This window comes from Lagopus muta, chromosome 29 (genome assembly GCF_023343835.1).
Source record: "Lagopus muta isolate bLagMut1 chromosome 29, bLagMut1 primary, whole genome shotgun sequence".
Lineage (NCBI taxonomy): Eukaryota > Metazoa > Chordata > Aves > Galliformes > Phasianidae > Lagopus > Lagopus muta.
In genome coordinates, this window is record NC_064461.1 from 648,641 (window position 1) to 672,602 (window position 23,962).

The 23,962-nt window shown below is 56.7% G+C and overlaps 3 protein-coding genes across 7 annotated transcripts; all 3 read left to right on the forward strand.

Annotated features, from left to right (window-relative positions):
• The first annotated feature begins 1,112 nt into the window (after positions 1-1,112).
• Positions 1,113-8,076, forward strand: LOC125685620 (SLAM family member 8-like). 3 transcript variants are annotated; one of them, XM_048928879.1, is made up of 8 exons: positions 1,113-1,926; positions 3,670-3,894; positions 5,983-6,324; positions 6,572-6,865; positions 6,972-7,091; positions 7,174-7,265; positions 7,369-7,476; positions 7,710-8,076. In XM_048928879.1, exons 2-8 carry the CDS (start codon positions 3,831-3,833, stop codon positions 7,752-7,754), a joined length of 1,065 nt encoding a protein of 354 aa, XP_048784836.1. In that variant the 5' UTR covers positions 1,113-1,926; positions 3,670-3,830; the 3' UTR covers positions 7,755-8,076. The 3 variants fall into 3 exon arrangements, with proteins under 3 accessions (XP_048784836.1, XP_048784837.1, XP_048784838.1); XM_048928880.1 differs by having other exon boundaries at positions 1,113-1,684; positions 3,675-3,894; XM_048928881.1 differs by lacking the exon at positions 1,113-1,926 and having other exon boundaries at positions 7,369-7,493.
• A 166-nt stretch (positions 8,077-8,242) lies between these two features.
• Positions 8,243-12,322, forward strand: LOC125685621 (T-lymphocyte surface antigen Ly-9-like). 3 transcript variants are annotated; one of them, XM_048928884.1, is made up of 7 exons: positions 8,620-8,651; positions 9,068-9,176; positions 10,747-11,067; positions 11,375-11,653; positions 11,732-11,839; positions 11,936-12,006; positions 12,104-12,322. In XM_048928884.1, exons 2-7 carry the CDS (start codon positions 9,104-9,106, stop codon positions 12,170-12,172), a joined length of 921 nt encoding a protein of 306 aa, XP_048784841.1. In that variant the 5' UTR covers positions 8,620-8,651; positions 9,068-9,103; the 3' UTR covers positions 12,173-12,322. The 3 variants fall into 3 exon arrangements, with proteins under 3 accessions (XP_048784840.1, XP_048784839.1, XP_048784841.1); XM_048928883.1 differs by lacking the exon at positions 9,068-9,176 and having other exon boundaries at positions 8,243-8,651; XM_048928882.1 differs by having other exon boundaries at positions 8,582-9,176.
• Positions 12,323-12,585: 263 nt separating this feature from the next.
• Positions 12,586-20,750, forward strand: LOC125685619 (ETS translocation variant 3-like). Its single transcript, XM_048928878.1, has 5 exons — positions 12,586-12,709; positions 13,887-13,949; positions 14,959-15,196; positions 16,865-16,980; positions 19,496-20,750. Exons 2-5 carry the CDS (start codon positions 13,904-13,906, stop codon positions 20,692-20,694), a joined length of 1,599 nt encoding a protein of 532 aa, XP_048784835.1. The 5' UTR covers positions 12,586-12,709; positions 13,887-13,903; the 3' UTR covers positions 20,695-20,750.
• Positions 20,751-23,962: the final 3,212 nt, after the last annotated feature.

Below are 23,962 nucleotides of genomic sequence, written 5' to 3' on the forward strand. Positions count from 1 at the left end.
TCAGTTCTGCTCACTGCAACCCAGCAATGCCCAGGGGTTGTCCCAGTCCCCTGTCCCATGCCCTGGGGACATGAAGGACCAGGATGTGGGCTGGCAGCAGTTAGGGGCAGCCTTAGGAACTGGAGTTCTCCAAATACGGGTTCCTGGCAGAGCAGCAGCCCCACAGCCCTCATCAGGGCTTGAATCACACTCCCAGCTGCCCTGAAAACCACAGTGGGGCAAAAAAGCGAAGATCTCACATGAAAATCGTCGTTTGCGTCCCAGAGCCCAAGGATAGCATGCTGTAGGAGCGTAGAGATGGACTTTCCACCCCTGCCCTCTCCACTGTCATCCTGGAATTTAATCTTCCTGCCCTTTGCCACCCAACCCGGTGATAAAATCTAATCTGATTTCGCTCCTAATAAATCAGCAGGTTGTTGGAGAGCACTGACAGGAGGGCTGGGGACGCCTCCACACAGCAGCCGGGCTGAGCACAGCTGCCTTGAGCCAAAATATGGCTTTTCTGTTTTGTTTTGGGTTTTTTTGTTTTGTTTTGTTTTTCTGTATGTTTAAAAGAGAGACAGCACCACCAGCGCCCTCTGAAATAAGCCCAAGGTCTGCAGATCCGGGCTGGCACCACAGGGGGAGAGATAAGGGGGACAGCGATGTGCACAAGGGCTCCTCAGTGAGGGGGACCCCTCAAGTGGCAAAGCAGGGGACAGCAATGAAAGGGTGACAAATGACACAGAGCCACCAGGCCCGATCCTTGCGGGCCTCAGCACCTCCCACAGCGCACAGCCCAACCCTCCTCCCCCGCCCTCAACTGGGCGGGCACTGAGTGCAGCCCCTCGCCGTGGGGCTATTTATAGCGTTGGAAATCCCGCGAGACTTAGCGGGCATCGCCTCGAGAGCGCGAAAGCGAGGCGCAGTGGCGGCGCGCGCTTTGTGCGTCATCAGTGCGCGCCCGGCGGCACGCCGGGGAGGGGGGGGAAGGGGAAGGGGAAGGGGAAGGGGAAGGGGAAGGGGTATGGTGGCAGTCCCGAGGCCCGGGCCTGGCGGGGGGCGATGGGGCAGGAGGGCTGCTGCGGGTCGAAGCTGGGGCTAACGAGGCGGGGGAGCTCCGAGGAGACCGTGTGCTGGGGGAGGGTGAGGTGTGGGGGGCGCTGGGGACCCCCGCAGGTCTTTGCCGTGGGGTGATGAGGTCGAATTGGGCCGTGCTGCAAAGTGCCGAATGGTGTTACTAAGGCCTGGCCCCGGGAGGGAGCTATGTGTGGAGGTGGATCTCTGTTCCTGATAGTGATAAATAATGAAACACCGCTTCCCTTCCATGCGTGGCCTCAGGCAGCACTTTATGTCAAGCCGTGGCCTATTTTGCTGGATGCGTATGCAGCAGCCTGTTGTATTTTGACAGTGTCCCAGCTTCTTTTGAAGGAGCAAAATAACTTCTATATATTTGAGCCTGTGCTTTTGTGTGCTTCCTCCCCACAGAGGCCAGGAGTTCGAATCGTTACCCGCAGATACAATTTTGTTGTTGTTAATTAGAGATGCAGAGCTGTGCTCCTTTTTAGTTTTCAGATGAGGTTTTGCCTCCTTGGAGCTGACCTGAGTGGCCACAGGAGGCACAGATCAGGATCTGTCCCCAGCAGCACGCCTGCACTCAGTGAGCGCTAATGGAGCCTTCACTGCAGCCACGTGTGGAAATCAGGTCTGCGACTCAGTGAGGCTGGCAGTGATTAAACCCTTCAGCACCTCATGCAGGGTTTTCTGGGACCGTTTTGCTGCATGCGGTGCCTCTCATAGCTGACCTGATTTGCCCTTGTGCTATGGGCTGAAGTGGGAGCATGAGGATGGCTCTGGGATCTGGTTCCTGTGATGTGGTATCACCTGCGAAATCCTCCCCCCAAATGACCTGTTTTCTCCTGCCTGACTGCATGGATATTGGCAGAGGTATGGCCATTCCTGAGGCTGCACTCCCCTCTGCTGGAAAGCCACAACCTCACAGCTGATCCTGCTCAAGAGGAGGCTTCACCTGGGAGAAAGCCCCAAGCTGAGCAGGGCATTTGTTTGCAGTGCTCGGAATTCTGCAGGCACAGCCTGGGTTTGCACAGTGACTTCAGTATCCCCTGAACACAGACTCTGTACTGGGTGGCGGTGTGGAGGGACAGTGAGGACACTGAGGGTCCCCTGAGGACACTGTTCTGGGTGCCTGGAACTGCTCTGAGTCCCTGCTTTGAGCAGGCATTGTCGCCATCACTGCAGCTGCAGTGATGAGGAGGATGGGAAGTGGCTTCCCTCAGGCTCAGCCCCAGGTCTGAACCAATGGCTCTGGCTGAGGAGCAGATCAAACTGTGGTTGGTGTTGGTGGGGGAGCAGTCCTTCACTCTGACCAGCTGCAAAGTGATAGCTGGAGATCACAAAAAATTAACTAATTTGAAGCTCACGTGGCCCCCTTGCTGGTGCGAGTGCACTGTTCCCAGCTTTGGGAAGAGCTTCAGTGCTTTTCCACTCCCTCCCTGTGGGTGAAGTGACTGATTGCGGTCATGTTGAGCCGAGTTCCCAGAGAGCTGTGTGACTTCCCTGCTTCTGACAGGCGTCCCCTGCCTGCGGCAGCCCCAGGCTCTGTGCACATGGGGACAATGCAGGAGGGTTTGGGTGCTCAGGGTGCAGCCTGGCACATCAACAGTGCTGGCCCCGAGCTTCCTGAGCTGGATGTGGCCATGTGGGGCTCAAATGCATGGGTTGTGGTGTGAGGCTACTGAGTTCTGGCTGTATCCACATACCTGATGCTTGTAGGATTGCATCCTGGCTGTGCTATACAGCCTGGTGCCTTCAACCTCTTTTTTTCCTCGGCTGTCTTACTTCCCATGGGGTGAGCTGCTCTCCCCCATCAGCTGAAAATTGCTGCTCAGCAGTTTTTGCATCCTGCTTAGCTGCAAGGGATGTGGGAGGAACTGAGGGATGGGACAACCCTGGCTGAGCCTTGAACCTGGGAGGCAGCCAGGAGGCCATGAGCGATCCTGCTGCCCAGCACCTTGAGCATCCTTATCTGAAGGTGCCCCAGGAGCAGGTCTGGCATTAACATTCCTTTGGGGGCACATTAATTATTTTGCTGGAGGTGGAGGGCAGCCAGCAGCCTTCCCTAAGGCTCAGCTTAGCCGAAACACAGACGTGGTGTTGAGGCCATTTCTCTTTTTGTCCTTGGCTGGTTGGAGGCTTGAAATAAATGCGGTGGCTGAGGTGCTGATGGCTGACACCCAATGTGGGGCTGTGATGGGTTGGGGGGGAGGGTTCCTACTCTGCGTCCCCTCCCGTGCTGATTTCTTCACCCAGAGAAGCTCAGCCCAGCTGGGTGTGGGGTGTACCCAGGAAAAAGGGTTGAAAGGAGCTCATAAAGAGGAACGGGAGCAATTTTGGACACGACCTGATAGTGATTGGATGAGAAAGAATGGCTTTGAATGAAAAGAGGCAGAAGTTGGGGATAGGGGGTTTCGGGGTCAATTTAGGCTTCCTGCTGTGGTTCTATGAATATTGCAGAGCTGCCCTTTGGAGGGGGCCAGGGGCAGAGATGCACTGAGTGCCACCAGCATTAATTGGGTCACGGCTTGTTAATTGGAGCATTGCTCATTGATTGGGGTATCAAGGATGCTGAGAGCCCAGGGGTCTCAACCACGCTTCCCCCTCCCTGTGCAGTGCAGGTCCCGCACGCCCGCTCGTTTCCCACCAGCTAATTAAGAGGCGCACAGCTCTCCACAACGCTCGGCTGCCTACGGATTGCAGCGAGCGACAGCTTTGCTCCTCCTCCCCATCTCTGCCGCCGCTGACTCTGCCCACCAGAGCTGCACAGAGCAGGAATGGAGGGGGACTTGGCCAGGAGAGCAGCCCGGCTGCTGCTGGCGCTGCTCGGCTTCGCGCCAGGTGAGTGCCCGGGCATCGTGCCCTCGTCCCGCGGGTTGGGCAGTGGTGTTGCTGCGCCGCTTCCCTGCTGTTCTACATCCCTGTGGGCTCTCGGCCGCATGGGTCCGAGGCAGGCGCGCAAGCTCGTGATGCTCCACAGCGAGGTTTCATAACGGGGGGCACCAAGCATCCCCACTGCCCCCATTCTGGGGGGGTTCTGCTCGCTGCCGCCGTTTGCGCCCCGCGGAGCCCGTTAGCCCCTGGGCTGCGCCTGCTGAGGCTCTTACGTAAAATGTTGAGAGAGGAATCCCCTTAATTCCCAGCGTGCTAATCCACACATTTAATAATTCCCATAAAACCCTCAATTCCGACAGAAAGCATCTTCTAGTCCGGGTAGATTAGCAGGGAGCTTTTATCTTCCTAATGCTTAATTGGCTTCGGAGCGTGCGGCCGTCGCACGGGGCTGGCGGTGGCGGCACAGGGTGCTTATGGTGGCACAAATACGGCCCTGCACGATGGCAGAGGGGCTGCTTGGGGGGGCTGCAGGTCCTCCAGCCCCCCTCGATCAGAGATATTGGCTTTGGGAGCGTGGGGGTGGTGAAAGAGTGAAGCTTCATTGATGTGTGTCAAATAAACCCTGGGCTTAAATCGCCTTCAGAGATCTATTGCTGAGGGCTGAGATCTGAGCTGGATCAGGGTGCACTGCAAACACCCTCCTTCCTCTCCCAAACTATTTCTGGGGGCTCCTGGCCTCAAGCCACCAGGACAGGAGGTGATGGTGATGGGCGGATGCCCTCCTGCTTTCTCCAGCCATCGTTTCCCCTGTGTGCTGGGGGCTGTGGTGACCCCCCCACACACACACCCCTTCCTCCCCTCACTGCGTCCTGGGGCTCAGCATCTGCTCAACATCTGTGCAAAGGGCTCACGTGCCAGCCCACAACCGGGCTCCAAAATGTAGGGATCCCCCCAGGGAAGGATCACACAGGATGGGAGGGAGTGGGGCTCAGCCCAGCATAAGGCTGTGATCGATGGAAGGACCCAGAAGAACCCCTTGATGCTCAGGATCAGAGCAGCAAGTGCCCAGTGGTGAAGAGCTCTGCTTCCCCGGCAAAGCCAAGAAGCAGCTTGTAATTCAGGCTGCACGAGGGCTTTTTATAAAGCAAACGCTGGGATGTCTGCTTTTAATCTGCTTTAATATAGAAGCACATCTGCTTCTGTTAGGGTGGGGAGGGAGAGGAGAGGACCGTGGGGACACTTTGCCCAGGTCCCAGCACGGATGGGGCAAAGCCTGGCCTCACTGCTGGGTATCCCAGTGTGTAGAATGGGGACAGGTGGTGGGGGGCTTTGAGGAGATGCTGGCCCTCTCTTGCCGGCAGAGCTGGAGGCGGTGGAGGAGACAGCTTGTAGGTAGGCGGGAGCTGCCGGTGCCAGGAGCTGGTGCTGAGCGTGACTGCAGAGCACTGCCAAAAATCCACAGTGTAGGCTCAGCCCGAAGTCCTGGAGGTGGCTCCATCCCTCCTGGGTACCCACGGTCTCCCCCCTCTGTGTCCCCACGCTCACCCACACGCGGCAGTGGGATGCAGGACTGGTTCGTGCCCACGAGCATCCCTCTGGAGCCAGATCCATCCTGGTTCGCTCCAGTCCTGCTGCCGTAAACTATTGTGATCTTTTCGTAGGCATCTGGGCCGAGGCGCGTTTTAAGGCGGACAATGAGGTTTTGCAGATGCTGGCGGGGAACTCCTCGCAGAGTCTGTTGGAGCATTGTTCCGGTGAGCGCCCGGCCGCAGTGCCTAAACCGCGCCGTTCAGATGCAGCTTCGGCATCCGAACACGTAGCTCTTGTTGGACAGCAGCTCTCGACCCTGGCAACTTCCCTTCCCCGCTAGCAGCAGCTCCGCACGGCCTCCGTGGTGTCCCCATCCCTCAGAGGGACATTGCGGTGGGCAGAGAGCAGATGTGTCTGCAACCGGGCAGGGCGATGCTTCCTCTTCCTCATCCTCTTCCTCCAGCTTGGACAGCGGTGCCGGGTGGGACCCGTCCCCAGGGATCCTTCTGCCCATCCCCACGCTGTACCCCGCACCCTGGTGACGTTCTGCCTTGTTGTCCCCAGAGCTCCTGTTCGGCCAGGTGCGGGCGCAGCCCCAGCAAGTGTCTGGTGTCCTGGGGGGCTCGGTGCTGCTCTCCCCGGTGCTGCCACCTGGCAGCAGGGTGAAGGAGATCGAGTGGAGCTTCTCCTCTGGTGCCGGTGCCACCATCCAGGTGGCTGAATTTGGCCCAGGGGGCTTCGAGCGCCCTGACCCCCAGGACCGTTTCAAGCAGCGCCTGGAAATGCCCAACGCCACAGCGCTGAGGATCGGGGCCCTGGAGCTGGGAGACAGCGGGGTCTATGGGGCACGGATCAAACTGCACCCGGCGCTGGTGGAGGACCAATCCTTCAACCTCTCTGTCTACGGTGAGCGGCTGCCAAATGGGGGTGGGCTTTGGGAACACTAAAATGGGGAAACTGTGGTGGAGAAGAATGAGGTGACGTAGGTTAGACCCTAACCTTTAGACCCTAACCCAAGCCCCCCATATTGGGGTCCCTTTTCACATCACCCCAAACACCTGCGGGCTGGCTGTGCCCTGCCCCGTGATGCAGGACAGTGTGATGTGTCTGAGCAGAGCCGTGCCATGCTGACCCCATTCCCTGTTGGGTGCAGAGTCGGTGCCGAGACCCCGGACCCACAGCCAACTGCTGGCCAGCACCCTGGAGTGGTGCAACCTGACCTTGCAGTGCCAGGGCACTGGCAAAGGGGCCGTCAACGTCACCTGGAGGAGGGACAACGGCCGACAGGAGCTGGGAACCGACCGCTCACAGCTGTCCCCGGATGGCACCACGCTGCGCCTGGCCCTGCAGCCTGGCACCGCCAATGCCACCTACACGTGCACTGTCAGCAACCCTGCTGACCAGAAGGTCGTCCCTTTCGACCTGCAGAGCATCTGCCGCAGTGGAGGTGAGGAGCCGGGCTGTTTTAGGGGTCCGAGCACCCTTGGGTGCCCTCAGGTTGGGTGAAGGTTCCGTGGCCATCCCCTGGTTCAGCCCTTTTCTGTGTGCTCCAGGAGGACAGGTGTCCTTCTCCAAGTCGGGGTACATCGTCCTCACCCTCATCCTGCTGGCTGTCAGCCTTGGCGGAGCCTTTTGGTGCTGGCGGCTCAACAGCGAGAAGTCAGCAGATCCAGGTCAGTGAAAGCACTCAGAGCTGAGCTGTGATCAGGGCCATTTCTGGCCCTCCCCCCCTTCATGACATCCTGCTCTCTGCAGCTGCCACCCCCACAGCACCAGTAGAGGAGAGCCCCCCAGAACCTCAATACACCGAGATTGTACACCGCAGCCCCCCGGAAGGTAACGACCAGGTGAGGAGCAGTGGGGCTGGGCTGTGCTCAGGGGTCTCCATTGCATTGGGGTTCCCATCACATCAGGGTTGGAAGGGCCATAAGCACTTTGATTCTGCCTTAGGGCCTACGTCCACCTGAAAACAACCCAGAGCCAACCTCAACAGAGAAAGCACCGGGCAGCACCGTGTATGAACAGATCCACCAGGAGCCAGAGGACACGGCCGAGGAGGTGACATAGGCCCTCAGGTGCGGGTGGCCCGTGGCCGTGTCTGCCCCCGGGGGGACCGGGGCATGGGGGGCAGTCCCCACCTCTGTCACTGCATGACATGCCCACGCCAGGTCCGGGTATGGTGGAGAAAGGGGACAGAAGGGACGAGCGCTGTCTGCAGGGAGGTGCACGGACAGACAGATGGATAGACAGGGCAGCCCTCGGTCCCAGCTGAAGGATTTCTCTCCCCACAGGCGCCGACAGCGCTGGAGCATCAGGATGTAACTGAAGGGCTGTAACGTGCATTGTGTGCCAAACCCGACCCCTTTCCAGCCCCTGGTTTGGCTTCAGGGATGGAGGTGCCATCTCTGGGTACAGCCAACCGGATGCTTCCCCACCCACCTCTGGTTTGTCCAACCCTCTGTCCGAAGCCCTCGTGGCCCCTTTGGGGACATGGAGATGAGCGGCAACGATGAGGCTGAGTCCCTCCTCTGGCACAGGGCTGGGATGTGGCTCCATCACCCACACAACTGGGGGTCCCAGCCCCATTTCTGCCAGCTGAGAGAGTGGGCTGCCCTGGAGCAAGAAGAGAGGAACCAAAACCTTTATTTTTTTGGGGGGGGGGGAGGGAGGAATTGGGGTCAAGTGGAGGCAAAGTTGGGTGGACGGGGGCAGATCCAAGCACTGCAGATCCAGGATGGCACCACCTGGGGCAGCTTGCTCCCTCACCCCCACTGCTCCCAACCCCCTCTCCTGAGGTTGGGCAGACCCTGGTTGTGACATCCCCAGGGCCATGTGAGGGGACCAATGCCTGTGGGAGATGTGCCCGCTCTTCCCCCACCCCATAGCCATTCCTGTGTCGCCTTTGTGCTGCCATTAAGGGGGGGGGGGGAGAGGGTGGGGGGAAGTTTCACTTGTGTGTGTCCAGCACCTACTACTGTCATGGGCCCCGTGCTCGGCCTGACCTCCCCACGTCGTAAAAACAGCAAATAAATCTTGGTGAGAGCGTAGCAGGGAGCTGACAGCATGCGTGGGGCTGTGTGTGGGGCTGTGTGTGTGGGACTGTGCATCTGCTGCGCACACCCACATGTGGACCCCTCGCAGTCACGTCATCCCAGGGCTGTGCGCAGTTTGCTGCTGCCTTCCCCAGAAGCCACTTCTTGCTTCCCCCTTTTGGAAACACAGAAGCAGCAGCGGTGAGTGGCTCTGCACCGTCCCAACCCCTCGTGCTTCTCCAAATCCTCCGTCCCCCTGCAGGTGTGGGGCTGTCTCCAACGTTCTTATGTCTCTGCCTCTTTGCTGCTGGGATTTTTGTTTCAAGAAAAGCAAGGGGGAAAACAGCCTGGTGGGGTGGGAGCGTTCTCTTGGTGCAGTCTCAGGCAATGGGAACACGTGCTCCTTGTACCAGGTGTCTGGCATAGCCAGCCCAGCTGTTTGTTATTTACCCAACTGAGGCAGCATCCGGGCTCCATCCCTCATTTATTGCCCCAGGAGCCCTGGATACGTTGCAGAGCTACAGTGAGGCTGAGCAGGGTCTCACGTTGTCCCCAAGCTGCCACTCCCCATGAACTTGTGGGCAGATTTGCATGTGTCCTCCCCACTGCTTGCGCAGCTGAAGCCGCTGCTGCCTCGAGTTGGGGATGGAGAGATGGGGCAACTGTGTGGCCGGCGACGGTGTCCCTTCATCCCCAGGCTGCTGGCTCTGCTACTTGTCGCCACAGGTAGGGGCTGAGCATGGATGGGGTGGGGAGAGAGCTGAAGGTGGGAGGAAGGCTCAGCAGCAATGCTGCTGCTGTGGGAACCCAGTGAAACCATGGGTGTGAGGCTGAATGAGATTCAGCCTTTGGGTTTGGTGAAGGTTTGAAAATATTTGGGAAACAAGAGGGGTGGGAGATGAGTTTTCCTCTGTGAAAGAGTCCAAGCGCTGTTCTCAAGGGAATCTGACTGGGGATGTGTGGATGTGATCCCTGGGCGAAGCAACACAGGCAGAACTTGGCACCAGGCACGGCATCACCCGACTCTATTTACCGACAGCATAAATCACACCTGGAGAAGTTTGATGTCAGCAGTGGGGCTGGAACCAGGTGGGACCATTTGCACCTTGCCCTGCTCCATGTTGGCTTGAAAACTGCTGGCTTTTGTGCTGGACTCTGCTCACCCACACGTTTCTAAGAGCCCACAGGGGTCGTCTTGCACAGCTCGAAGCTCTCGAGCAGATGCTCTGCTGTACAAAAGCTACTCAGTGCTGCTGGGGCTGCACCAGGACAAAGCCAGGCACCCACTGTTCTCCAATGAGTGGTTGCAGCCCCCACCAGTCAGAAGACTCCAGGGTGAGGGTTTGCGGACAAGGAAAGGGATGGGGAAAGGGAAGGAATGAGCAGACAACACCCATGAGCTTCCCGCAGCAGGATTGAGCTTGGAATTGCACAGGCTGTGTTTGCATTGCACACTGGTGCAGGGCATTTGTTTGGGGCAAAATACAGGCAGGTGGCTCAGTGCCACCACGGGTGATTCATGGGGATGTGATCCTGCTTTATGTTAGTATCCCCCCCCAAAAATGGAGATGTGTGGCTGCCATGGGGCTGTGACTCCCCACCGCAGTTTGCTGTCTGCTTGCTGACCGCTGCAGCTTTGCTTTCCTCTCTGCAAACTGGAGGTTGGTGCAGTGGATGGGAACTGTGTGGCTGGCCCTGAGTGTGGGCAGGAAGCGAGTGGCTGATGCAGGATGGGCCTTGTGATGTGGGGACACAGCGTTCCCCAGCATGGTCGCCTCTCTGCAGCTTTTTGTGTCTGAAAGCCGCCTCCTGCTCACGTCACAGGAGCTCTGTGTCTCGCCACAGGGCTGGGAACGGAGCTCTGCACCCAGCCCCGCTGCACCCTGCAGCTCAGCCTCCAGCTTTGAAGGGTCTCTGGAGGGAATTATTATCACAGAATCATAGGGGTTGGAAGGGACCTCCAGAGATCATCGAGTCCAACCCCCCTGCCAAAGCAGGTTCCCTACACCAGGTCGCACAGGTAGGCATCCAGGCAGGTCTTGAACATCTCCAGAGAAGGAGACTCCACCACTTCCCTGGGCAGCCTGTTCCAGTGCTTATGGGCTTCACCCTTAAGCCTGCTCCACCTTCAGCTCTGCAATGGGGACAGGGTGGTGCGAGGACACCGCAGCACTTCGAGCACGCGGCATCAGCACAGCAGTGCCCAGCCACAGGCAGGGGAGGTGATGGTGAAGGTTAAAGAACCCAGGAGGGTGCCTGGGACTCTCCATGCCACTGAGCACTGTTGTCCTACCAGGCACTGCAGCTGCCCAGATCGAGCCAGTGAGCGGTGTGCTGGGGCACTCGGTGCAGCTCCCTCTGCAGCTGCAGCCTGGCAGCAGTGTGAAGAGGATCATCTGGAGCTTCAGAGCCAATGCCAGCAAGAAAACAGAAGTGGCTGAGTACAACCTGGAGATGTCCGAGCATTTCAAGTACAATAGGCAGCGGCTGGAGTTGTTCAATGAGACAACACTGCAGATCAGTGCCCTGGAGCAGAGTGACAGTGGGGTCTATGATGCACACATCACGTATCAGTCAAATGAGATGGATGAAAGCTCCTTCAACCTCACTGTCTATGGTGAGCTGAAGGGGTTTTGGGGGGGCAGGAACAGCATCCCCATCCCTGGGGTTTCCAGCCCCCAGGGAAAAGTGACAAACCCTTTTGTACCGAGAGTTATCAGCGGTTTCCCTTCCCCTTTCCGGGACGCACTCTGCTGCCGGTCATCTGCTAAGGGGATTTTCCTGCTTTATGACAAATCTGCTCTCCACCTGCACTTCCCTCTCGCTGCCCTTTGTCTGCCTGTCCCTCCTGGTTCCTTGAGGCTGCATTCCCCAGGTTCCTGCAGGTAGCTCTGTCCCAGCAGCACTGCCCACACTCTCAACAGAGCCTGTGCCAGTGCCCCTGATCCAGCATGAGATGCTGTCCTACACTGCCCAGAACTGCAGCATCATCCTGCGGTGCTTGGTGCCGGCTGGAAGTGGTGCTCAGACCACCTGGAAGCACGAAAACACCTCCAGTGCAACTTGTCCACAGAGTGACAACAGTCATGTGTTGAACCTGAACATCCCTGCCAGCGCCCCGAATGTCATCTACACCTGTGTGGCCTGGAACCCGGTACAGGAGCGGAGCAAGTCCGTGGACCTGGCAGAACTGTGTGCACAAGGTAAAGTCTCTCGCTGTCCCCCTCTGCCACGCCAGGTGCACAGAGCCAGCCGGCCATCCCAATACCTTGTCCCCATAGAGGCACACAGGTGGAGGTGGCCCATTTACCTGGCAGTGCTGGTGGGTGTTGTGGGAGCCTTGAGCATCGCGCTGTACCTGCTGAAGAGGAGGAGAAAGGCTGACAGAGGTGGGCGATGCTGTGGGGTGAAGGCTGCAGCCTGGGGGGCTGCAAGCAGGCGGCAGGGGGCCGTCCCCATCCCTCATGGCCTCACCTGCCGCACAGCTGCCGCCTGCCCCGAGGAGCTGCTGTACTCCCAGGTGCAAAGGAGAGATGTCGAGGACAGGGATGAGCAGGTGGGGCAGTGAGCCAGCACCCAGCAGGGGGTGGGGATGGCAACGTCCCCACGGAGCCACCCCCCCCGACCCTGGGCCGTTCCCACATCCCCTCAAGGGTCCCAGCAGAACCATCTACAGTGAGGTGGGGAGCGCTGGGGATGGCACAGCGTGGCCACAAGCCTGAGCGACGATGGACGGACGGACGGATGGACAGCCGGACAGCCTGCCCCCATCTTGCTTTATTTCCCCGTGTTCTTTCCCCTTCCTCCCCATAGAACACGGGCCTGGCGGTGCTCCCCGCGGCCCCGGGCTGTGCACGGCCCCAATAAAGGCAGAGAAGAGGAAAGAGTGTCCGTGCGCATGGAGGGACTGTGGGGAGGGGGGTGAATGCATCGAGACCCCCCCGCGAAGCACTTCGCTTTTCGCTCTTTATTGTCCCCCGCCGCCACCCGTCGCGGCGCGGGGCGGGAATGAGGCGGAGTGGCGCTGTGCGTGCGCGCGCCCGCTCCGACCGGAAGCGGAAGTGCGTGGGAGCGTGCCCGGAAGTGTGTGGGCGGTGGCGGCGGTTCCGGTTCCGGCGGCCGTGCGGGGGAGGCAGCGGCGGCAGCAGCGAGGCGAGCGGCGCGCACCCCCCATCGGCACCGCGGCCCGGGCGCGCTCCGCCGCCCCACCGCACCCGCTCCGCCCGCCGGACCCGGCCCGGCCCGTGCCGCCCCCGCAGGTGGGTCCCGGACCCGGGCGCGGCCGAGTCGTTACCGCCGCCTCCCGGGCTCCGGATGGGCCACGCCGCGCGCGTCGCTTCGGTCCCGCGGAGGCGGCGGGGGGAGAGCGGAGGGCGGACGGAGGACGGACAGAGGGGCGGAGGCCGCCCGCCGGGGGCGGGGGTGCCCTCGGGGGCGGCTCCGGGGGCGGGGGCGGCGCGGGGCCGCGGTACCGTGGGCCCGGAGGGAGGGGCGGAGGAGTGGGGCAGCCCCGGTTACCGGAGGCGCTCGGTGGGGTGGGGGCTCCCTATGACTGTGGGGAGCCGTGCGGGTGGGGGGTGGGCGGCAGCGTGCGGGAGGCGAGCGGGGGCGCGCGGCTGCGGGGGCAGCGTGGAGAAGCGTACCGGTAACCGGGAGCGACGGGATGGCGGCGGAGGAGGGGTGATGGTAACGGGGGCGGCCGCTCGGCCCGATCTTGGCGGGCGTAGTAGCGGGGGGGGCGCGGAGCCAGCGCCCGCAGCCCGGGGCAGGGGCGGCAGCGCGGCGGCGGGCGGGCAGGCCCGGACAGGCCGGCGGCAGGGAGCGGAGGGGGCGGCCCCGCCGCCGGCACTGTAACGGGAGCCCGGAGCCCCGGCGCCGCGCCTGCCCCTCGCAGCTATTTACATGGCGTTACCATTTCAAAGCGGCGGCGCCGGGCAGGAAACCCCGGCGGGGACAGCGCGGGGCCGGGCCCCCTCCGCGGCGGGCAGGGCTGGCGGCGTTCGCCCCCGACCCCCCCGGGAGCCGGGCCCTCCCCGGGCGCCGCTCGGTGCCGCTGCCCCGCCCGCAGGTAGCGCCCGGCCCGGCGCCCGCCTCCCGAAATTAAAGTCAGATGTGAGTGGGGAGCGGGAGCCGGGATCCCCCCTCCCCTCGCTGGTACATCTGGGTGAGCTCAGCGGCTTGTGTGTTTTGGCAGCGCGGCCGTCTCGTAACAGGAGACAAACTGCACTGGGCTTGTTTTGTCTGCCTCACGGCCCCGCCGGGCCGCTCCGACACGGCAGCGCCGAGCAGAGCCCGACGCCCCACGGTGCAGCTGCACGGCGACGGGGGCACCGACGGTGGGGTGCGGGTGCAGGGAGGGGAGGGCTGGGATTCAAAGCGCTGCCCGCGAGGTCGTTGTAGCGATAGCGCTGGCGCTGATTTCCTTCTGTTTCGCAGTCAGCAGGAGGGAGAAAATGAAAGCAGGCTGCAGCATTGTGGATAAGCCAGAAGGAGGAGGAGGTAAGGACACGCGCGCCCCGTGGAAGGCTGAGCGCAGGGTGTTCAGCTGTTACAAATTCTTTTCCCAGGCTGAAGGAGCTCAGGCGGGATTAATTCCACCTCTCCTCAAAGCTCTTTGCTGTGTGTCACTGGGAATCGATAAGGCTCCCGCTCGGTGCACTCTCAGCCAGTTTTACAGCCTCGTGAGCTCTGTGTTAATATGCAAATGGATCCTCGTGGAGACATTTTGTTTGTGAGGGTTTGGGAGCTCCAAGTTGTGCTCCCCCCAGGGCTGGCGCTGCGCTCCCTGGGTTTGTTTCAGCCACAGCCTGCGATGTGGGGAGGTGGGAGGGGGGGTTGAGGGAGGGGGGTGGGTGCCATCTGAGCACGACGAGGCTCTGCGCACGCTGCCTGAGCTGAAAATTGTGGCCACGACGATTTGGAAAACCGCGCAATAGCAGCTGTGCTGGGAAACTGCTCTGACAGAGCTGAACTTGGCAGTCGCTCAGAAACATCTGTTGGCGCGGCTGAGGGCTGGAGCAGGGTGCTGTGTTCTGAGGGATGTGGAGCTGGAGACCCCCAGAGCCACCCATGCTTGCCTCCTGAAAGAACAGTGCACCAGATATTCCAATCTGTTTTGGTTTTTCTCGTTATTTTGAGGCACCTGATGTCCGAATCATCCCAGTGTTTAAAGCTCTTGGGCTCCTTTCCACCGTGTCTGACTCTTGTATGGCTCTCATACCTCTGTGTGTTTTCCCGTTTTTTTTTTTCCTTGGGACTTCTCCAAGGAGAGTAGGGGTAAAATGAGTAAGAAAATGAGCAACTAGTGTGAGAAATCTGGGCTTCTTTTGCTTCTGCACTGAATACTTATTGGAATTACAGCTCCCAGCGATGCTCTGTGGTCCTCCTCTGGAAAGAACATTACCAATACGTAGCGCAGGCACTCGTTCCCAGCTGTAGCACTTGGCATTTGGGAGCTCTGTAGCTGTGAGCCATTGTCTGAACGCCTCTTTTTTTGGCACTTCCCAAGGTTATCATTTCCCCGAGTGGGCATACAAGACCGAGTCCAGCCCTGGCTCGCGACAGATCCAGCTCTGGCACTTCATCCTGGAGCTGCTGCAGAAGGAGGAGTTCCGCCATGTCATTGCCTGGCAGCAGGGCGAGTACGGGGAGTTCGTCATCAAGGACCCCGACGAGGTGGCACGGCTGTGGGGCCGGCGGAAGTGCAAACCCCAAATGAACTACGACAAGCTGAGCCGAGCTCTCAGGTGAGCAGGAGATTCCCTGGGCCACCCATCTGGATAACTGACAGCAGGTGTTTTTGGGGGTGGTTTTGTATCGAATCCGTGTTCTGGGATGTCAGACCAGGTACCAGAGTGTGAGCAGGGAGACACAAGAGAGGGAATTCCTGGATCACCGTGACGTGTTTTGCGGCCAAGCGTCACAGCGTAAATTTGCACCTGGTGCTCAGGTTGTTATTATCAGGATGGGTTCCTTCCGGGGAGCTTTTCTGTCTCTTTTTTTCACTGCTTCCACTGCTGATGCTGGCTTGAGCAAGAAGGTGTGGGAGGAAACCAGAGGCGTTACTCTATTATCACACCATCAACGATACAGTTTCAGAGAAAGCAGCTCCCCTTTCTAACATGCCTTTGTCTCTTTACTGCTAAACCTGGTGCCCGTTCCAGGGATTGGGGGTGTGTCAGTCACCTGTCACCACCCCCTTCACGCTTTGTCACATACAGCAGTGAATTCCATGTCCTGACCCCAACGACATGAAGTTGTCTGTGGGTGAAGGGCACCCTCCAGCCACCGATGTCCCCTCATTGGAGACAGGGGCTGATTGCTCCTCCCTCTGCAATTCCAAAGACTAAAATCTCCCTTAATAGCTCTGTTCTATTTAGCCTCTCTCAGATGGTTTCTGTTTTTTCAGTGGCTAATCTGTATTTTGAAATACAGACTGTAAGAATGTCACACAAGCCTATGAAGCATTTCCAGCCTGTCAGGAGCACCCAGGTTCTTGACAGGTCCTGGCATTATCAGCACTGTCTGCTACGTGGACTTCGCTGCCTTACGCCCTATGATACCTCCTGGGTGGAGCTGGCAAAGACAAACAAGGCAGCAAGCACTCGAGTCCCATGCTGGAACAGGAAGGAAACGATAAATTGAATGGCGCTGAGGCTGTAATTGATTCATGGGAGTGGAAAATAGCCACCACCTGCCAACACTGATCATGTCTTGGCATCTCGGTGCCAAATGTGACAGCAGTGGGACAGGAGCACTGTGGCTATTGACAGTTGCTCCAGGTGGGGAGCTCTGGCTTGTTTCCCCCCCTTCTTGAGGAGCTGACGCTGCTTTATTTGGGGTTTGCTGTGGCAAGCTCTGAGTGTGAAAAATTGTCTGGGATCTGCGTGAAGCACCTTAGCACACCATTATTACATGGCTGAGGACAAACAGTGGTGCTGGTGTAAATGGGGAGGAGGCTGTGGTGAAGTTTGTGCCTCCTCTCCCGTGCTCTGCCTTTGTTGGGGCTGTGAACTATGGTGCTAATGGGTAAATGGAAAGGCAGCGACTTGCTCACAGGCCTGATGGCAGCAGGAAGCAGCCCTCCTGATGTGCAGCGTGATGCTTTGTACACTGTGCTGTGTTTGTGGCAGTGTGCTAAGCCTTGAGGACAGAAGGGAAAACAAAACCAGAGGGCATCCGGTTTGTTTGGTCCCCCTGCCATTGCACTGAGTTTTGTTCTGCTAAAATCTCGAGTACAGATTCCCCTTTCTCAGGTTCAGTGTCTCAGTGCAGGCTGTCAGCTAAGTCAGTTCCGGATCCCATCACATTCATTTTTGTGAGTATGTCAAAGGTGGATGTTGGTAGCATTACAAAACAAAGACTCTTAAACAGATCTCCACGTGCCTTGATTGCTCTCTACCTTCCTTTTATAGATATTATTACAACAAGAGGATTCTTCACAAGACAAAGGGCAAAAGGTTTACTTACAAGTTCAACTTCAACAAGCTGGTGATGCCCAACTATCCGTTCATCAACATTCGGCCTAACGGTGAGCACAGAGTTGGGGCTGGCAACTTCCTTGCATGTCAGAGGGTGCAGGAGTGGGGCCAGGGCAGCAGCAGCCTCTGCACATCCCCTATCAGTCACCTCCTACTCTTGAAAGACTGCTGGGGCAATCAGGGCTGGTGTGGTGAGAATGCCTGGGCACTGATAAAGCTTTATCTGCAGCTCTCCTTCCCTCATGGTGCATCTGTGGTTGTCCTCAGGGGAGACCAGAGGCATTTTTGGTTTCCTATTTGAGCCTGCCTGCTGGTCTGCCTTTATTGGTGCTGCGGCTTTGCTTTGCTTTGCTCTTGGGGTGCGGGTGTCCTTGGGATAAGAGGGTTTTATTTCTCTTGCAGGGACCTTGCCTCACATGTTTGTAATGTAAGTTTATGGCACCATATAAATGTGAGCCTCCTTGACAAGGCGCTTAAAGGTGCACAGCGAGGCGTATCTGTCAGCACTGCTGGAAAGTTCACAGCTTAGCAGCAGTTTGATCTCTGCTCCTCTCCTGCAGAAGCCTCTTATTGTTGCAGGTCTATTCCCTTCCTATCCAAAAAAGGGGGGGTTGTTCTTTTGTTTTGTTTGTTTTTTAGTCAACGTGTCTGGAGTTCAGAGAAACATAATATTGAGCACAAAGTGTTTCTGGAGAAGAGTAATAGCTTGTCAGTTTGGCTAAATCACAGGTATTTCTTGATCCTCCCTGCAGCAGAATGGTGTGCTGACACTCAGGATAACAAAAAAGAATTTGGGAATGGAGCTTAATTGTTCCCTGCTTGTCCTAAAAGGCTTTTGAGTCTCTTGCCAGAAGCAGTAGCAGAAGTTCACACTGGGTTTGTCCTGGAGTCAGCATTACTGCTGTGGTTTCTCTGGAAGGAGGGTCCTTTGTTTGGAAGATCCTTTTTGGTGGAGTTAAATCCCCCCATAGCTAGATTTCTGCAGCGGGCCCCGATTGTCTCCACAACTGAACAGCCACCACACGACCAGGGGAATGAATGGCCATCGTGTCCATCAAAAAAACAAACTTCTGGAAGTCATTACAGCGAGGCCCTAGACTGCAAACTCTCCGCAGCAAAGAAAGCGTGACTGCAGAGGCGCCTCAACCAGCCTTTCTCACAGCGCCGTGTTCTTCGTTCTCACCTCCAGAAGAGCGCCTGGGGGGAAGCCTTGAAGATTCGTCTAGCAGAGAGAGAGAGAGAGAAGGGAGAAGAGCTGGAGGGGGGGGAAAAAAAGCGGGGATTGAATGTTGACTCTGAAACATTAGTGGCTGAGAAAAACAGGTTACGTGTGGGCAAGGCGATTTCTCATCGGTGCTGTGCGCTCCGTGCCTACGTACAGCGATGACTGCGCGTTGATGTCGGCGCTTGGAGCCCGCCTGCATCCATCTCTGCCTTGGGGGAGGCCTGGTGTGATAGCAAAGGCTTTGTCCTCTGGCCAAGCAGCAAGCGAGAAGACAGGACTGGGAGAAGAGAAATATTCATAGAGGCCTCACCTGCGTGAGACATGTTGCCTTTGTGGCAGCGGGGAGAAGGAAATGTATTCTCCAGGAGTCCTTAGCCAAAGCATGGGGGTGTAAGATGTAGTACGAAACAGTGCTGCAAATCTATAATTACTTGCAGCAACAAGTCTGGGCAGTTCCAGCTCAATATTGCTCACTGCTGTTCCTTTTCCCTGTTTGCAGCCACTCCCTCCTATCTCTGGGGCATGCATTTAAAAAAAGAAGTTTGGAGAACTGGAATGCACTTGTCTAATTACAACCTGTTTTCTTTCCTTCTGGCTGGGATGGGGGTTGGGATATCAGACCTGTTTGGGGCACTGGAATCAGGTTTCTTGACTCGCTCACGCAGTTTGGAAGGGAAAGGAGAATCAAACGGTGTGTTGTGGAGGTGAGAAAGCGTGTGGAGGAATTTGCCTCAGTGTGGCTCAGTGCAGCAGGAGTAAGATGCAGAGACGTGGTTCTGTAGGCACCGTGGTGAAGCTCGCTTCGGGAGGATGGGGAAAGAGAAGCCTGCAGGAGCTAGCAATGGTATGGGCAGAAATATCAGAGAGAGAACATCCACAAATCAGGGACTTTCAGTATTCCACCCCAAGAGTTTGAGGTTTACCAGCAGCGTTTCTGCTGGTGGTGTTGGCACACAGTTAGTTGCTTAACCGTGCTCCTAACGCGCCGGCACCGAGGGCCTTTTTCTGGTTAAACCAAAGCAAAGAGGTCAGGGGAGGGCATCCAAAAGTGGAAGTTGCTTCAGTGCTGCTGGAGGCTCGAGAAGCCTCCACCAAGGCTGAGAGGAGAAGATTCCTCCCAGCAGTGACGAGGTTTTGAGGTGGGCAGGAGCGAGGGGAGCAGATGGGGAAGGTGCCTCCCATCTGATCGTCTGCTGCGCCGCCGAGAGCTCCTGGTATTTTTGTGTTGCTCTTCCAAATGCCTGCGGCTGCAGCCCTAAAAGCAGCTCTGCCTCTGATTTAACTCCCTTGGCAACGGCGCTTTTAACTCTCCCCCTCTCTTTTCCTTTCCCCGTGCCCAGGTGTTGTGCCACAGAGCGCTCCTCCCGTCCCCACGGCTTCGTCCCGCTTCCACTTCCCACCTCTGGACAGCCACTCTCCCACTGACGATGCACAACCCGGCCGTTTCTCCGGCCCTTCCCTGGTCCCATCCAACCCAGAGGCTCTGGGCGACGGCGGTGAGAGGAAACCTGACCTCCCAGAGCTGGAGGACGGCTCCGCCGATTGGCGCCGTGGCGTGGATCTCATGGCCTCACGTAACACCGCGAGCGCCGGGGGTGTCAACCACCAGAAGCGCAAGCCAGACATCATGCTGCCTCTCTTCACCAGGCCCGGCATCTACCCGGATCCTCACAGCCCCTTTGCCGTGTCCCCTCTGCCAGGACGTGGCGGGGTCCTCAACGTCCCCATCTCGCCTGCGCTGTCCCTGACTCCCACCCTGTTCTCCTACAGCCCGTCTCCAGGCCTCAGCCCCTTCACAGGCAGCAGCTGCTTCTCTTTCAACCCTGAGGAAATGAAACACTACCTGCATTCGCAAGCTTGCTCCGTCTTCAACTACCACCTGAGCCCGCGGACTTTCCCCCGCTATCCGGGCCTCATGGTGCCACCACTACAGTGCCAAATGCCCATGGAGGAGCAGCCCCAGTTCCCCATCAAGCTGCAGCCTCCACCCGTTGGGCGCAAAAACAGGGAGAGACTGGAAAGCACCGAAGAGTCAGCGACCCCCCAGCTCGCCTCTCCGCCTCCCCCCAGGGTGAAGCTCGAGCCCCCCGTGGACAAGGAGGCCGAGCGCGAAGAGCTGCCCGCAAAGGGAAAAGACAAAAGCGAGAAGGAGGAAAATTCCAGCATGGCAGCGCCCAGCACCAGCCTGGAAGAGGAAAAGGGTTCGGTGTTTGCCAGACCTGCCGCCCCATCCTGGCACCCGGCACCTCTGGTGCCCACCCAGACCCTGGGCCCGGCCGAAGAGCCCCAAGATCAAGGGGAGAGCAGTGGTGAGAAGCCCCCCAGAGAGCCATCCGGAGAGCCTGGAACGCAAGAGAAGCGCGAGGACGCCCTGATGCCCCCCAAGCTGCGTCTCAAACGCCGCTGGAACGGGGACCGGCAGGCAGACGCCCCTGAGGAGCAGCCCAATGGCCGCGTCCCATGGAACGGGGTGCTGGGCAGCCCGCACCTCACGGCTGGGCCCAAGGCTGTGGCAGCCGCTGCTGCCTCTGACGCCTAAGGCTGCGTGCCGAAACCCATCCGTGTATTTATGTAGCAAGGTTGCAGAGCGTTGGGGGGTGGGTGGGGGTAGGGGGGGGGGGGGGGCTGGGGCTAGATTGGTTTGGTAATTCTAGAGACTGGGGGTGGGGGGGGTTTAGGAGGGGGGTTGTGTTTCTTTTTTGTTTTCGTTGTTGACTTGCAGGTGAGACGCGGTTGTCTTGTTCCGATTAGGAGAGGCGAGGGGTGCTGAGCTTCACACCTTGCATGAACTCCAGAGGGGTTGAGGCCTCCACCGAGGCAGGGGAACTCCAGTGCAGTCTGTTCCCTGCGCGCTCTGTCTAGTATTTATAGAAGCGGGAATCTCTTTTGAGTTCATCTAGTTCCTTTATTTGATGGAGTTCTGGTGCGATGGCGGGGAGGATTTCCTGACGATGGGAGACGTGTGCTGTGTGCCAGCATCGGAAGCTGTCTGCGTTTTTGGAAGGGTGTGTGGGGGGGGGGGGTTTAAGGGGGGAGGGCAGGGAGAGAGAATATTGCACTGTCCTCTGGTTGGAGAGGGCTGCAGAGAGACAGCTCTGTGTGCTGGGATGTGGCAGCGCTTTTCAGGACGCGGCCGCCGTCCTTTGGGCCTTTCAGAAATACTGCAGAAGCCATGAGCAAATGATAGAATCTTTCAGGGAAGGGAGTGGGGGTGGGAAAAGAAGAAAAAAAAAAAAAAGAAAAAAAAAAATAATAATAATAATAACCTAATGCCTTTAATATACGCATTAAAATGTACCCTAGGATTTTTTTTTTTTTTTTTTTTTTTTTTTTTTTTTTATAATGGTGTGGGTGGAGCTGGGAGCGATTGGAAGGTTAACACTGAAATGATTGTTGGTGAGTTCATGGAGAAGGAATGACAGGAGCTTTGTTTGATCTTTATTTCCTTTGTTTGGTTCCCCTATCACTTTGACTCATGCCTTAACTACGTATACACTTTATGAGAGCAGGGTCTGTTGGCAGAAGGAGCCTATGAGGAGCCAGAGGCGGTGGCCAAGATCGGGCTTCTCGGTGGAGGTGGATGCAGCCCCACAGTGGTCACAGGAGCACAGGCGGCGTGGAACTGCTCCGACCCGTGGTGTAAATCTCACTGTATTTGCTACAAATCTGCTATTTCCCTACGTAGCTGCAGTTCTCGTTAGGCTGATTAATTTAGGCTCCGGATTACGCCGAGGAAATGCTCTTCCCCCTTCTTCCTTTCCTCCCTCCTCCCCCATTCCTGCTGCATCAGGATGGATTCGGAACGATTCCTCGGATGGAAATCATAAAAAGAACCATGGACCCCCCATGTGGGGCAGAGCTGTGCCCACGGCGTGGCTGCGTGTCGGTGGTCCCGGCTGGCAGACGTGGGGGGTTTGGTGATGCTCACAGGGGGTCGGGTGTGTGAACGTCGCGTCACCAAGCGCCCCGATACGCAGTGAATGTGGCTGCAGACCGGTGAGCATCCCCGCACCGGGGCTTTGGCACTCGGGGTCGGAGGGGGAAAAGGACAGGAGCTCCTCTCCAACCCCCCTCAGCCAACGTCAGCGTGAACTCAGGAATTAGCAACACGAGGCCTTTCCCATCCGTAACGCATATCGTCGCCCCTCATTCCCAAGTGCCGGAGCCTTTTTTGTGTTCGGAGGGTGGCTGCTCCCACCTGGGGGAAGGCGGCGCTGCCCTTTTTTGTGCTTCTTTAAGGCAAAAAAAAACAAACAAAAACCCACCAAGATGAACTTGTCTGTTTGGCTTTAAAAGGTTTCTAATCGGTTCCAGGCCTGGGCTGGGGGTTCTTCATAGCCATTGCACTGCAAACTGGGAGCTCCGCCATCAGGGATAAGGACTCAGGTTCTCAGGACAACGGACCATGGAGCGGGGCAGTGCCACCCGCGGTGCGAGGCCCAGGGCAGCCCCCCCCCCTTCTCCCCTCCTCCTCCCGGGGGGCAAAGGACATTATTATAGATAACGATTTACCTTTTGAAAGAAGAAGAAGGAGGAGGAGGAGGAGGGGGGTGAAAAAGAAAGAAAAAAAAATTTTAAAAAAAAAAAAAAAGAAAAAAAAAAAGAATTATATATATATATATTCCAATGTGCCAAAATCTTTAAACTTGTAAAGTTTAAATGGTTGCAAATTCTCGACGTCCGCCTGTGCTAATTAATCCAGAGCATGTTAACGTTTAAAACCATTGGTTGGTTGGGGTTTTTTTTTATTTTATTTTATTTTATTTTTATTTTGGGGGGTTTTTTTTTGTTGTTGTTGTTTTTTGGCTTTGTTTAGTCGTAGGGAATCTGTAGGATAAAGAGACTTTAATGGGACAACCGACGGCCGGCAGCTGGGAAGAAGCCCAAGGAAGGCAAGCAGGAGGATGCGACCTCATCCCAGCACCAGGATGGGGGGCAGCAGCAGCAGCAGAGCCCCCCCAGCAGCAGCATTAACACAGCAGCCCGGTTGTCCCTTTCTTTTTGTTTTCCCTTTCATCATTGTTTTTTATTTATTCCACAATTAACGTCGTTTCGTTTATTTTTAATAACAGGTTTCTTTTTATTTTTTGTTTTCTGTGTCTTTCCGGGATCCCGGTGGGTTTTTCAAAGCAGCAAGATTTCTTCTCTCGGTTTTGAACTAATCGTAATCAGATTCGTTGCTATTATAATTATTATTATTATTTTTCTCCTAAAAGAAGTTTCGATTTTAGAGTGTTTTTAAGTATTTACCCATAGAAAGTCGCTTTCTTTGTAATGAATCACTTCTCCTGAGGCATGTTCTATGACTTTACTAGACTCGATTCAGCAGGGATTAGGAAGGATGCATACACCTACATGGTGAGAGCAGCACGGTGTGTGTGCAAATGTACATAACAATGTAAAGTAGTCCTTAAATACTCCATTGTGCAGTGCCTTTAGACGTTCCACTTTCTATAAAGTCTTCAGAAACAAAACAAGCAAACAAAAAAAAAAGTCGGCATATATATATTATATATATATGATGTAATGTTATAGAAATATATGTATAATATACATATTTTTGTTTTTGGTTTTTTGTTTTTTTGTTTTTTTTTTTTTTCCAGGGGTATCTGATAGCTCTGTATTTTGTTATGGAAGTTGAAAAGAAAAGAAAAAAAAAAAAGGAGAGAGAAAAAAAAAAAAAGAAAATTAAAAAATTAAAAAAAAAATTTAAAAAAAAAGTATTTTACCTCAAATTAAAAGTTAAATAAACCTTTTAAATAAGCACGGCTGCTCTGTCCTCTGCTCTGAGTCCCAGTGTCTCGGTG